The sequence below is a fragment of the Anguilla anguilla genome, chromosome 12 (assembly GCF_013347855.1).
Source record: "Anguilla anguilla isolate fAngAng1 chromosome 12, fAngAng1.pri, whole genome shotgun sequence".
Lineage (NCBI taxonomy): Eukaryota > Metazoa > Chordata > Actinopteri > Anguilliformes > Anguillidae > Anguilla > Anguilla anguilla.
The window spans coordinates 38,139,598-38,153,200 of record NC_049212.1 but is presented as its reverse complement, the minus strand read 5'-3'; the positions used below and the strand labels follow the sequence as shown (position 1 = coordinate 38,153,200).

The window sequence follows — 13,603 nt, the reverse complement described above, 5'->3', positions numbered from 1 at the left end:
TTACCACGTCTGATCCAGGATCTCATTTCACAACGCATGGTACCGTTCCCAACAATTTTGTGCGAACGATGGACGCTGATTCGAGATCAGCGCTTGCGATAAAATCTTCCTACATCGGGGGCAGCCGACGGTGGAGTTAACCGGCGCCTCGTTTTCCGATAAACGAAATATGTTAACTGGTGTCTGCGTGTCCAAGACTAGCTTTATGTTTATTTAATCTATGATGGATGCAGAAAAATGCATGCGTGTTTCAAGTGACCGGAGTTTTAAGTAAGCCGTGCCCCCCATTTCAGTAAAGGAGGTGGTACCTTCCAGGCGCAGCTCGGTCCCTATGGAGAGCAATTGCTGAAGCGCCGGAGTTTAGAAGGAGAAAGAGGGAGAGCGTGCGAGTTTGGAGAAGGGGAATTATGGCGGTGAGAATGTCATTCCATTGCCACGGGAGTACTTCGTTTCCCACGAGAATGAAAGCCACGTTTCTGCTTTTGTTTTTCAGCGTATCTGGTAAGTTGCTTACTCGGTAAATGTGTTATCGACAAAACTTTGGCAAGATCAGCATGACCAGAAAGAAAATAAGTTCGATGGCGTGGGGTGTGCGGGACGTGATGCTGGGCTAGTTGGGTAGCTAGATTCGCTGGGAAATGTCATCACAGTAGCCTGCAATAAGTTCTGCCCACACTTGGTGGAGGCTTCGTGTTTAAAAAATACGATAGTTCATCCAATGAAATAGGATTTTGTTTGTGTCGTTTGCACAAGGTTCACACGCCAGCTAAACATTTATTAGCGTTTTTAAAGTTAGTTAACGCTTGCTGCTGCAACGCTACAGATCGGAATGTGGACTCTGCTCTGGTTGTGCATGGCTGAGGTGATTCAAATGATTGCCAGCCTTCCTGAATCATGGCTAACCGAGCCAGCCTTGTGCTTTGATTACGGTGGATGGCTATTACTGACATATGGTAGCTACGTTTGAACTGCGCAGCTAACGGTTAGCTATAGTTGGACGCGGTATAGCGAGGAATACTAAATACTAAACTTAACAAACTTAACGTTTGCACGCTGAAAATAAAACGTAAACAGCCGAAGGGACATCTACAACCGACAAGATAGGCTAATTGCTCATGTATTCTATTTTCCTTTCAATCGACAGGTACCCGTAGCTAACTAGATAGTGAGAATTAACGGGTAGTAAAACTAAGTAACTTTAGACTAATCAGGATCGCACAATTGTGCAGGTTGCATTGTTAGTTCAGGTAGTGGAGTTATTGAACTTCAACGTATTGAAACGTAAGCTAAATTAGTGAACTAGCAAGCAATGCAATATCTGCATTATAAGGCACAACGTGCTTAACCAGCCCAGATGACCGGTACGCGTGGTCGCGTGCGATGGCATGTCATGGAAACATCATTCTTGCAGAAGTTGGAAAGATGTGAATGAAAGAATAAAGGCAACACAACTAGCTAAAGCTAGATGCTGCAGTTCAAAGACTACCAAGCCGTAGCAAAACATTTCCATTCTGTTCTTGGTTGGGTATGTAAACTATTGTCCACCAAAAGCACTCGGATGTTGTGCAGGATAACATATAATTAAATAAATAGAACACCAATAGCTGGCAATAATGCGTGGAGCATTGGTGTTTTATTTATTTGGCGTTGGCAGAGTTACTATAACTACATAATATTCATATCATATCAAATCATATTAGCGCATGCACTTTACACTTCCGCAAGTAAGTGCAATGGGAAAACAAGCAGTTAGCTACAGTACAGATCATCAAGCCAATTCATTCATTGAACTGACTGATATGTACGAAGTGAATGAATACTCTGTTAAACCGGTGCATAGCCATACAACTCCTGTATGATTAGCATTCGTGCACTGGTAACATTATGAACCACGCGCCTACAGGCGTACTCGTGGTCCGTAAGTGCAGAACTGACTTAAATCACATGAACGCACTTTTAGTGCCTATGATCTGCGAGAGTATCATTGCGCTACAGGCCAGGGGTAACGGTGATTAATATACGTCATTCTAACACAAAAGAAAACAAAGAAAATTTCAAATGTCTTTTAGACCAAGACGAAGTCAGAACAGGTGTGTTCTAGACTAGGGGCCGTACGAACACAACGTGAGATCCCGGAGTTCTGACGGCTGTAGTTCCCCGGTCCCACCGCAGTGGTCCCGTTCAGGAACAGAATGTATTCGGTATCCAGGGCGAGAAAATGCCAGATCATCAGAGGTTGCAGACCGAGAGCTGCTCTGGTCTGGTGATGGATTGAAGGTCGCAGGAAGCATGCCCTTGAATGCCCTTGTTTCTGGCTTGAACGTGGGACTTGATTACAATTGAATGCTTAAAAACAACTCCAGCATTCTCGTGGAGATAAAGAAGCAAACGTATAAAACTGAAGCAATTAAGACAGGGAAAACAATAAATAGCCTACAGCAAGTGAAAATGATTTGGTAATTAATAATTAATTAATCTGTTAAAAAAAAAAACCAGGCCAACTCATGTGTGCCCATTCCTCTGTCCAGTTTAGCCTGGAATGATCCCTGTTCCTGATTAAAAATGCTTTTTGTTGCCAGTGTAAAATGAGCGTTTTCAAAAAAGGTTTTTCTTCCGTGTCCTCTTGTTTGGTTGCAGGAAGTTATCTTGAAATGGGATCATTTCCACGGTATATTCTTTCCGTATTACTGCATGTACTTGGTGTGGTTTGCGTGTTTATTTCCCGCTCCTGGCTACAACTGAAATAAATGGAAAATTAGAAATGGAAATTTTTTTTGCCAAACAATACAACTGGCTCAAATTTCCAATTTGCTTATTTGTCACATGGATAGTTTGGTTTCCTTACTTTGTTGCTAGTGAGTTCAGATTTCCCTCCTATTTTTTTTTTTTTACTATTGAATGAGACTTGCTCTTTAAGAGCTGACTGACTAAGTAGCCAAATGCATTAAAACTACAACTCTGCTGCTCTCTTGCCATTTTCTTGATGGAAATTCTGTCACGTTAACTTACTGTGAAAAGTGCTCTGTGACTGATGCTCCGTCGTGGATGTGTAACTCCTGTAATGTGCACCTAGCATTCCCATCATGCAGCCTGTTGCTCTGCTTTGGGTGCTTTCATGTTGCTTTGGCAGTTGGTCTGTGAACTGGTTAACGGCTTGTGCGTGGCTCGCCTAACTGGCTAAAATTTGCCCACAAACCAACTGATTAAATTTTGAAAGTTGGAATTGGCAAATAAATCAATTGCTTCTGCATTTTTCTATGAACTTTGACAAATATTGGCCTGGTGTTAAAATATTTGAGTGTACCGGTTCACATAGGCTGACTAGAGCTATCAATTGGCTGCTCTACCAAACACTGTATAAACGTGACAGTAATGTTAATGTGAGAGCTATCGTTTTTGCATTTTCCATAGCATTTGTGAGACCTGAATATCATGGGTGATGTGGAAACGTTACGTTAAGTTGCAGTACACTTGTGAGCCTGGGCAGTTGCTGTTTTCTTTCTGTTCATGTTTCTCTCACTTGCTCGCTAATTGTTATTGCCTAGCTGCTGCTGTAGCAGCTTTGTAGTAGCTAGTCTCGATATAGCCTACGCAAACTGTAGCCCGGTCATTAAACATTTGACATGGAGCTACTTTTCAACATCTGTCTTCCTTGAGCTTCGGGAAGAACAACGTGTGCACAGCTGTGACTGAGTTGTAAATGTTTTGGTGAAATGGTGGCTTCCCAGGAGAGGAAGGCTGTTGGTGAAGTTTGCCAGTAGTGGCATGGGCGTGTGTTCTCTGTCCAGCTCTTTTCTGGAATGTGTTTTTCGGAGCGATGATTATTATTTATGATATTTATACTTCTGTACCCATGCTCTTGTTTATCATTTTGTGCTCCTCCTCCAGTCTGTTTTAATGCATCTTTTCCGCTATGGCCTTGTAATGCGTTTTCCGGATAGTACAATTAGCCGAATAAATAAGTAATGATACGGATACCGCTCGTGATAATAATAATGGCATAATGGATGTGCGTGTGGTTGTTGGGCTCACGCATACCCGTCTGTTTGGCCCCATCCTCCTTTCTGTTCCCTCCCTCCTCTAGCGCTAACGGGAGCCAAGAGTGCTTTAGCCGCTCCAGACCGTGTTGACCTTGCGTTCTATTGATTCTCTCTGTCCGGGTGAACATCTCCTTTGTCTCGCTGCGTTCACACGCCGGGGATCTGCATTGTGTGGGAAGTCGGTGAGCGAAAACAAAACTGCTCTGCGTCGCCGTTCCTAACCTTATTTAAATGGACATTTAAAAAAAAAAAAGCGTGTTAAAGTGGGTCTGCTGTCCAGCTCCACGGGCCGGGCTATCTGAATTTTTGTTGCAGTTTAAGAACGGGGCTGTGTTATCTCGGCGTAGTTTCCTGTCGCAGGCGCTAATGGGATGGATGAGTGGTTTGTCGAGAATATTGTGTGCAGTTGCGCTTCCAGTAATGATCTGATGCGGAGCGGGCTTATCCAGCGAGCACTGGTGCTGTCATAATGCATAGGCAGGTAATGTGATGAATGAGTGCTCTCCTGCATACTGGGGGGGGGGGGGGGGGGGGACTTTTGGAGATGTGTCCCCAGGGGTGATGCATCAGAACATATAGTGGTGTTGTTGTTTTGGTGAGGCAGTACCCCGCCCCCCCCCCCCCCCCGCCTTTCCCTGCATTGTGCGATACGCTATGCATTTCTGCTTTGCCTGCTTCAGCCTGGTGTAACCTCACACCCTCCACACATGACCTTGTGACTTTTGGGGGGGTGGGGGCATGGCCCCTCCCTCCCCCCCCCCTCTGTCCGGTAGTCCTGGCTTTGTCATTAACCACCTGTGATGACTGACAGTGACAACAGGGAAGCCCTGAGAAGAGGGGAGTCAGAAACACAAGTGGGGTGAATGTGACTCTGCACTCTCAGCTGTGATTTCTGATTGGATTATGCTGTGACTCACTCCTGAGCCAATCCCATCAGAGCAATCCCACACGCACCTTTCTTATCGGATGAACTGTTACACGTGTCAGAGTTTCAGTCTAATTTACAATACACAGCAAAATTGCTTTATTGGTGTGCTACCTGATAACAGTAATACCAGTATGAGAAATATCTATAAAATTAGTGTGAGTTTTTCTGAAAATATAAAATGCAAATCCAGCTGTGCCAGCTGCTATAAATCGTCCTGATCGTTGCCTCATTAAGACGGTAGCGTCATGTTAACCTGGTAGCCATGCGTGCTCTAACGAGCCGTGTTCTTATTTGTTTTCCATGACAAACTTAATTTACAGTGGCAGTAGTGCAGAGGTCTCACAGACACACACACACACACACTCTCACTCAGTCACTCAGTCACTCACACGCACAGACACACACACTCACACTCTCACTCTCACTCACACGCACAGACACACACACAGACACACTCTCACTCACTCACTCACTCACTCTCACACACAGACACACACGCACAGACACAGTCTGACACACACACTCACACTCACTCACTCACTCACTCACTCACTCACTCACTCACTCACTCACTCACTCACTCACTCACACACACACACACACACACACACACACTCTCACTCACTCACTCACACACACACAGACACAGAGTCTGACACACACACACACTCTCACTCACACGCACACACACTCTCACACACACAGACACAGTCTGACACACGCACAGACACAGAGTCTGACACACGCACAGACACACACACACACACACACTCACTCACTCACACGCACAGACACACACACACACACACACAGACACACTCTCACTCACTCACTCACTCACACACAGACACACACACACACAGACACACTCTCACTCACTCACTCACACACACGCACAGACACACACACAGACAGAGTCTGACACACTCATACACACTCTCACTCACTCACTCACTCACTCACACACACACGCACAAACACACACACACAGACACAGAGTCTGACACACACTCACTCACTCACACACACACACACACACACACACTCTCACACACACACTCACCGCTGTAAAGTAACAGTATGCTGTCTCCCATCACCTTAGCTGCTCAGGGTTTGGATTAAGTGGTCAGCCTGCTTGCATAAAAAAGAAGGAAAAAAAAACTAAGAGGATTAATGAGAGAGCTTTCGGCAAGGTGCCTAAATTCCACCCTGTCCAAAAGGGGAGACAAAAGGGGCCTTGTCTCCAAAAACACCCCCCTTCCCCACCCCCACTCCCCCCACCACACACACACACAATGCTACCTGAACTGCGTTGAAATGCTGAGCTTTTCATTGCCTGTTGTTTTAAACTTTGAATCTTTTCGGACCGAAATGCCTGTTTCAAAACGTACGCCCTCTATACTGATGCCTCCTCATTGTTTCAGCAGTCTTTCAGGACTTTAGGGAAACAGAGGGCGGCTCTGACACTGGGTATCAGAACCCTCTGTGGGAAGCCTCATCAGTGGAGATCTGTGGCTGTCGTGGGTGTTTCCCCCGCCCATTACTGAATACCGTGTGCACAGTAGCCCTCTGTGAGCGTACAGTACCTGAACATTACCAGAACATTACCATGTAACCAGATTCACAATGGCTGGGGGGTGGTTTCAGAGACTGAGCAGATTGACAGCTTCTGAAGACACTGCCATGGGTCAGCTTTGCGTAGGCTTATTGCTTCCTGTTGTAGTGAAATTGTGACCAGTGAAGTCCGGTGACATTCCGTGCATGAAGTTTATCAATTGATACAAAAAATAAAAAAATACATTCAGCGCTAGTTGTTCTAACCCAGAAAAAGTGATAACATTTTTGATGGCTGTTCTGTAGGGGCCATAGTTGCTCAGAAACTTGAGATCTGGGATCTTTTCTTACATTTGTGTTTGAAACCGAAATACGAGTGTAGGAGTTGTGAGGCTTGTATGAACGTGGAAATACGAATTAATTTTGAATGCCTGATTCTGAATGTTTGTTACGCAGGTAGACAGTGGCCCGCTGTGATTGGCAGGTTGCGTACAGCACGGTGAAGAGTGACCTGAAACGCAGTGTTTTGCTTTATAGCGTGTAGCCGCTGCTCCTTAGCGCGTAGCACGGTTCTCCCGCTCACACCGGGGACAGAGTTGGACCCAGCTCACGTTTCTGTGAAAATGTTGTCTGGGAAAAAGTAAACGAGGGAGGGTATCGGGAAGCTCGGCGTGAGTCTGAAAATATTTTCCCTGCAGATTTGCGGCGATTGTTTCCCTGATGTTATCGCTTGTTAGCGAGGCGCTGATTCATTCTGCTGTAAATCAGAGATAATTTTTGTTGTTGTGACAGTTGTTGTGCTTTTATTTGTGCTTCCTGTGAGGGCTGACTCGGTCTCTGAGGGAGGGAAGGAATGCATTTCACGTTCCTTTTCGAGACATTCGGTCACATTTTTTGACAGAGGAATTTTTAGTGCTTTAGAGCTTCGGTTAACGGTTATGCAGTGAATATGTTTTTCTGTTTCAAGGGACGGTTAATGGTGTCATGTTAGAAAGACATTCATTTGAAGAAAAAAAAAAAACAGACACCTTGAGAACGAAAGTTGTCCCTTGATAACTTTGGCGTAGGGGATTACTGCCCCCTCCCTGTCAGGTGATCCAAGTGTGTGATGCTTTATTAATACTGACAGTTTGAGTCCGCTCTTCCTCATACGCCCACCCACCCACCCCCCCCCCCCACCCCCCACACTTCAGTCTGGTGCTGAGCCTTTGCTGCATATTACTCTGTGGAGGGAGGGGGGGGGGTGTGAAAGTGAAAAATTGGGATCATGGTGGTTAACATCAGAAAAGGGTCTCTTCTGCACTCTTGTGTAAATTATTTCTCAAGTTATCTTCGAGCTGTTGAGGTAAAGCACCTCGCTCAAAAGTATGGAGGCGAGGTAGAGATTCCTCCGTCTGGCCTCAGGTCGGGTTGCCCCTCCACCGTGCCGTGTGTTCAGGTATTAACTGGCGTCTGCATGAGCCTGCAGTCAGCACCGCGCGCACTGAGATATCAGTAATTACTCTTGAAAATCATTATTTTCCAGAGGTGGCGCAAGTTTGCGTTTAGACAAGTTTAGATTCGCTGCACAGCTTGTTAGTGTGAAGCTGTTAAAATGCCAGTACACACGATACCCCCCCACCCAATATAACTTTATCGCTTTCACAAACACGTCCCATTTTTAGTTTGATTTGACTTTCTGCCCGTGTGTATAAGCTTACACCGTCAGGTTAGTGTTGCTGTTCCCTCCCGCCCTCCCTCCCTCCTTCCACACTGCGCCTTGTCATTTAAAAAAACTGTCCGGTAGCCATACGGTTAATTGGGTAGCTGCTTCGATGCTCCTGCCAAAGGTAAACTCCATGACTCAGCATCTCCACGTGCCTTCCGTGATGCTCACTGGAGAAACCGGGGATTGTGGGATTCCCAGCGAAACGACTTAATGGCAGGTGTGTGCAATATTGTACGTAATCACAAAAGTATAACAGTTTTATTTTTTTGGCATAAGCCTTTATTGGGTGAGGTACTGAAATGGTGAGTCAACCTGGAATTAGGCCTATATTTTATTGTGAGAATTACCTGGAGGTGCTTGGATATAAATCCATGCCGGCTGGAAATAGGCTGTTCAGCACTGACAAGAGTGTCGGAAAACGGAAAAGTTTAGCAGTGAATGGATCCGGTTAACCCTGCATTAGTTACTCTGCTGGTCCAGTTCCCTTGTCCATCCAATCAGGGCTGTTTCTCACTCAGGGGGAAACAAGGGGCGGGCTGACGGAGAGAACGGAGAGAGGGAATGTGGGGGGGGGGGGGGACTGGGGGGGTGCAGAGAAGGCAGTGTGAGAATGGTGTAGGAAGAAATGAGAGAAAGGAGGTGTGTGGGGGGGGAAGGAGAGACTGGTTGAAAAGGAAGGCAAGCGGAGGGAGGCAGCGTGTGTGAGAGAGAGAGAGAGAGAGAGAGAGTGTGAGAGGGAGAGGGAGTGTGTGTGTGTGTGAGAGAGAGAGAGAGAGTGGGAGAGGGAGTGTGTGTGAGAAAGAGGGGGGAGTGTATGTGAGAGAGAGTGAGTGTGAGAGGGAGAGGGAGTGTGTATGTGAGAGAGAGAGAGAGGGAGTGTATGAGAGAGGGGGAGCGTATGTGAAAGAGAGGGAGTGTGTGAGAGTTAGAGGGAGAGAGAGAGTGGATGTGAGAGAGAGAGGGAGCGTATGTGAGAGAGAGAGAGGGAGAGTGGGAGCATATGTGAGAGAGGGAGTGTGTGTGAGAGAGAGATAGGGAGAGAGGGATTGTATGTGAGAGAGGGAGGGAGAGAGGGAGTGTGTGTGAGAGAGATAGGGAGAGAGGGATTGTATGTGAGAGAGGGAGGGAGAGAGGGAGTGTGTGTGAGAGAGAGAGGGAGAGAGGGATTGTATGTGAGAGAGGGAGTGGAGGAGGCTCTCAGGGCTGGGTGTGGTTAGGCAGGGGAAGCGGAGACGTACTTGAGTGAGAGAGAGAGGAGAGCAGCAGCCACGCAGTCTGGAGGTATCGACCCGCCCCCGGGCCCCGTGCCAGAGCGTCCTGTGGGTCCGCCGTCCCGCGCGGGCTCTGGAGAGGCCCCGAACCACCACCCACTCGCGCAGAGCGAGGACCCTAGGGGGGTGGGGGGGAGGCCCCAAACCAGCTCCCACTCAAACCAAGCGAGGACCCTAGGGGTGTGGGGGGGGGACAAGGAGATGCACTAATTTTCTGAACTGAAATGCATCCAGACAGAGGGGGAAATCCTGGGACCGCGTTCGCTACGCCTGCCAGCCGATCGGTGAAGTCTCGCTTATGCTAATGACTCTCTGGCTGGAATCGACCGCTCCTGTGACCCAGGCATGTCTTCGCGAAACTTGCTGCGTGTGATTTTGTTTTTCCGTGGAGAATTGTGGTCAACAGATCGAAGTCAGCATTTAAAAAAAAAAAAAACATTTGGCTATGTGTTTGCGTGCGCAAGTAAATGTTCTGAATCATGTCCTCTAGGTGTAGAAACCAACCCTCCTCTTCCTGTTTTGACTCAAATCGGCAATGCGGCCTGTACAAGTGCAGTACATCAGCCTCTGTTGAAAGGCCTGGTGTACATCATCTCTTGCTCGGTTAGCTTTAGACTAGCTTTTTATTTGCTCGCTGAAATATTAGTTTATCACCATGTACAAAGGCCAGATTGAAGCACGTGATCAGAGGGCTGTCCTTGGAATAAAGTTGATTTTTCTAAGATGGTATTTTGTATTTCTCTGTTCGGTATTGAAAAGCGTGGCGAGCAGTGAAGATGGATTGCATAATTGACCGCTCGAAGATGAATGAATTCAAAGCTTACGGAGCGTGGCACAGAATGCTCAATAGCATACTTCATACTGTACACGTCAAAGAATGTGGAATTTAGCCTAACATTTTCCAGGATGTTACTCTGGGCAGACTAAATAACATTCCTGTGTGGTTTATCATCTTAATCTCATTAAATCTAGGCTTCTAATGTCAGATTTAGTCATTTTTGCTTAAAATTTGCAGCAAATCTTATTTGAACTTTGCAATAAATTATCGCTTTATTTATTGGCAACCCTTGGCCATTTGAACAATTGATGTTGATGCTTTCCCACAGAGCAAAACGTTCCCCTAGCTTCTTATCGTGTTTTGCTTTTGTGGTAATTTTGTGTGTGTTTTTTTAAAATAGAAAATTTTAGCCATTCACAGAACACACGCAGACGGAGATAATGTATTTTTTCGTGAAAACGTGACCTCGTTCGTATCCGCTTCCTCGTGCCTGTCCTTATCTGCTCGACTCTCTGTTGAAATATGTGTCAATCATCACAGCCAACACTGCTCCTGCATGTCAACACTATTCCTCTATCTGCTGAATTGATAAGGCCAGCTGGGGACTACGAAGTGCTCGAATGTGTGTCCTTCAACTCCTCTGTCATCGTGCTCGTTCTTGGCACTGTGTTCGCTTAGTCACGGTACCCAGTCAGTGTCGCACTCTGTCAAGAGCCTAACGCGAAAGAGATGCGTCAGCGTGCGTGTCATCCAGATAACGACAGCGCAAAGTGCATTGTGGGATTGCGTTGGGCTGTCGTTTATTATTTAAATGACTCGGCAGCCCTGCCCTGGTTCTTCTGATCAGTGAAAAGGCTAATTCTCTTGAGCCAGATGTTTTCCACTGCCAGTATTACCCTGTGACTGTGCCCCATGTAAGGTCTATGGTCAGAAGGTGTGGGGGGCAATTGGGGACACTTGACCTTTTAAATGTATGATTTAAAAAAGTGTGTGTGTGTGTGTCTTACAGAGGCAACCTCCTCTATTTCACAAATGGTTCTTAGAGAGCTGTGTTTCATGCTCTGGTTTTTGACTTGTGAGTAAGGAATAATGCACAGGTCATTTGTGTGCTGATTGCACAGCTGGTAGATGAAGGGAAAACTGCGCCATGAAGTCCTCCGTTGATGATTGGCAGTTGGCGACTGCGCCACACTCGTATCGAGCCCCTGTAGTGTCTGCGCATTGTACACGCGACAGCGCTGAGTCCTCAAAAGAAAGGAGGAGGGCATTTTAATAACCTTAGAGAGCAATCTCCACCTCCACCTCCCTCTGAAGTCTGTGCCTCTTCAGAGATTTGCAGGCTCCTCAGACCGCGCCGGGCCTGCAGGTAAGATAAGGGTAAGCTGCTGTAGAACACCAGAACGTGCGTGGCTGCTGCGTGCGTGCGTACGCCACTGCGCACTGGAACAAGCCCTCTCTTATCTGCCTGAGGAGGCTGTGGGGGGTAGTTGGTGGGAATGGTGGGCGGTGGGAGAGGAGACGGGGGTAGTTGGTGGGAATGGGTGAGGGGACTGGGCGGAAGTTGGTGGGACTGGGAGGGGGGACGGGGCGGAAGTTGGTGGGAATGGGGGGCGGTGGGGGGTGGGTGGTAGTTGGTGGGGTTAGGGGGTTAGTTGGTGGGAATGGGGGGGTGTAGGGGTTGGGGGAGTAGTTGGCGGCAGTGGTGGAACGCGTTTAGTTCTTTGCCCCAGACGTGTCATGTTTAGTGCTGCCGCTCCACACAGGGATGTTGATGGAGAAGGTTTGGGAGGAACGTCGGAGGCTGTGAGGTCTGTAATTAAACAGCCCAATTTTAGGGTTTCAGCTCTCAGGAAGAAAAAAAAAATGGAAGGCGTCGCAATTTGAAATATAAATAAGTAAAGTAGTAATGGGGCCCTCCAAATTGCAGGCTTAGGATAAAAATAGCAGATGGTAAGTGCGTGTGCCGCGCAACGTAACTGGTGTGATGAAAGTTAAGGAGTGAAATGGGCCTCCAGTAGTAAGCTTTAAAAGGAGTCGAGATTTTTGGGTTGCCGTGGTAAGTCTCATGTGCGTCGTCTTCCGTGATGGATACAAAATAAATATACGGATATTTACTCTCTTTCCAATTCGGTGAATGTCTGATTTATTTTATTACTAGACTACAGGGTTACGACCTAACCTGTGGCCAGACCTACGAGAGCGAGAGAATGTCAGCATTTGTAGAAGTTGTGTTGGAGTCATGTCCGGCAGATTAGGGTCCGGCTAATTTATCTTTTGCCAGCAGCCATTAAGAAAACAAGACAAGAAAACGATGGCGGGATGAAACGTGGGGGTGGTAAGGTGGGGGCCTTGAAGGAGGACAACGACGGGACGCGAGACCGTGGTTTGCAGTCGGAGTGTCTGTCTGTCTGAACTCTCGACTTGGGCTTAATCTCCCTTTAGAGGCGGCAAACTGAGAGAGCCCCAGTTGGACAGGAACCGTGTTTTTGAAGGAAACCCATCAGCAGATGAGTGTGGTGTTTTACTGCAGGGCTGTGTGGGGGGTGGGGTGGGGAGGTGGGGCGGGTTGGGGTGGAGGTACTGTGGGGAGGGAGCCAAGACGGCAAGCTGTGGCCGCAGAAGCACTTTGCTGTAAGCCGCTGCCCCGCCGCCCCCCCCCCCCCAGTCCGACAGATGTCTGTTTGTCAGAGAGCGACCGCCACCCCTGCAGTCCATTAGCGAATGTGTGGGCGTGACCTCCAGCCCTGGCACAGCTCGCCCGCCCCCCTCCCTCACCCCCCCCCCCCCCCCGCCAAACGGCTCTAACCCTGATTAAAACAGCACAGTGTCACTGCACCGCCACCGCTGCACTTTCCTGTCTCCTTGTCATCTTTTCCTCTTTTTTTTTCTTCTCCTCCACCTCCTCCTTTCAAGGAAGATTTGCATCAAAAGCTTGCCAGGAGAATAAAAGCTCAGGTCATTTCTCTCTCTCACTCTCTCTCTCTCTCTCTCTCTCTCTCTCTCTCTCTCACACTCTCTACCCCTTTTCTCTGCCTTTCTCTCTAACCTTCTCTTTCCTCTCTTTCTCTCTACCCCATCTCTCTCTCTCTCTCTTCTTTTCTCTCTTTCTTGCACTACCCCTCTCTACCTCCCTCCTCTCTCTCCTCCTTTTTAAGTGGAGCCGTAATTAACTGAAGGCGTTTCTTGTTTGTTTGCCGGTTTCGCGTTGCTGGTGTTCAGGCGTCCGCGACAGCCGTTTGGGTCGTTGGTGGGGGGGGGGGGGGGGCAGGGGGGGGGCGGCCCAGGGAGTTTGAGCCAGCTCTGGGTACCACTGGGTGAATAAGA

At 47.7% G+C, this 13,603-nt stretch overlaps 1 protein-coding gene across 1 annotated transcript in view; it reads left to right on the top strand.

Moving 5' to 3' along the window:
* Nucleotides 1-323: 323 nt before the first annotated feature.
* nectin3a (nectin cell adhesion molecule 3a) overlaps nucleotides 324-13,603 on the top strand; it is a 57,178-nt gene continuing 43,898 nt past the window's right edge. The window contains exon 1 of the mRNA XM_035386299.1: nucleotides 324-501. Coding sequence (XP_035242190.1) covers nucleotides 408-501 — 94 coding nt within the window. The 5' untranslated portion in view covers nucleotides 324-407. The remainder of the gene's footprint in view (nucleotides 502-13,603) is intronic.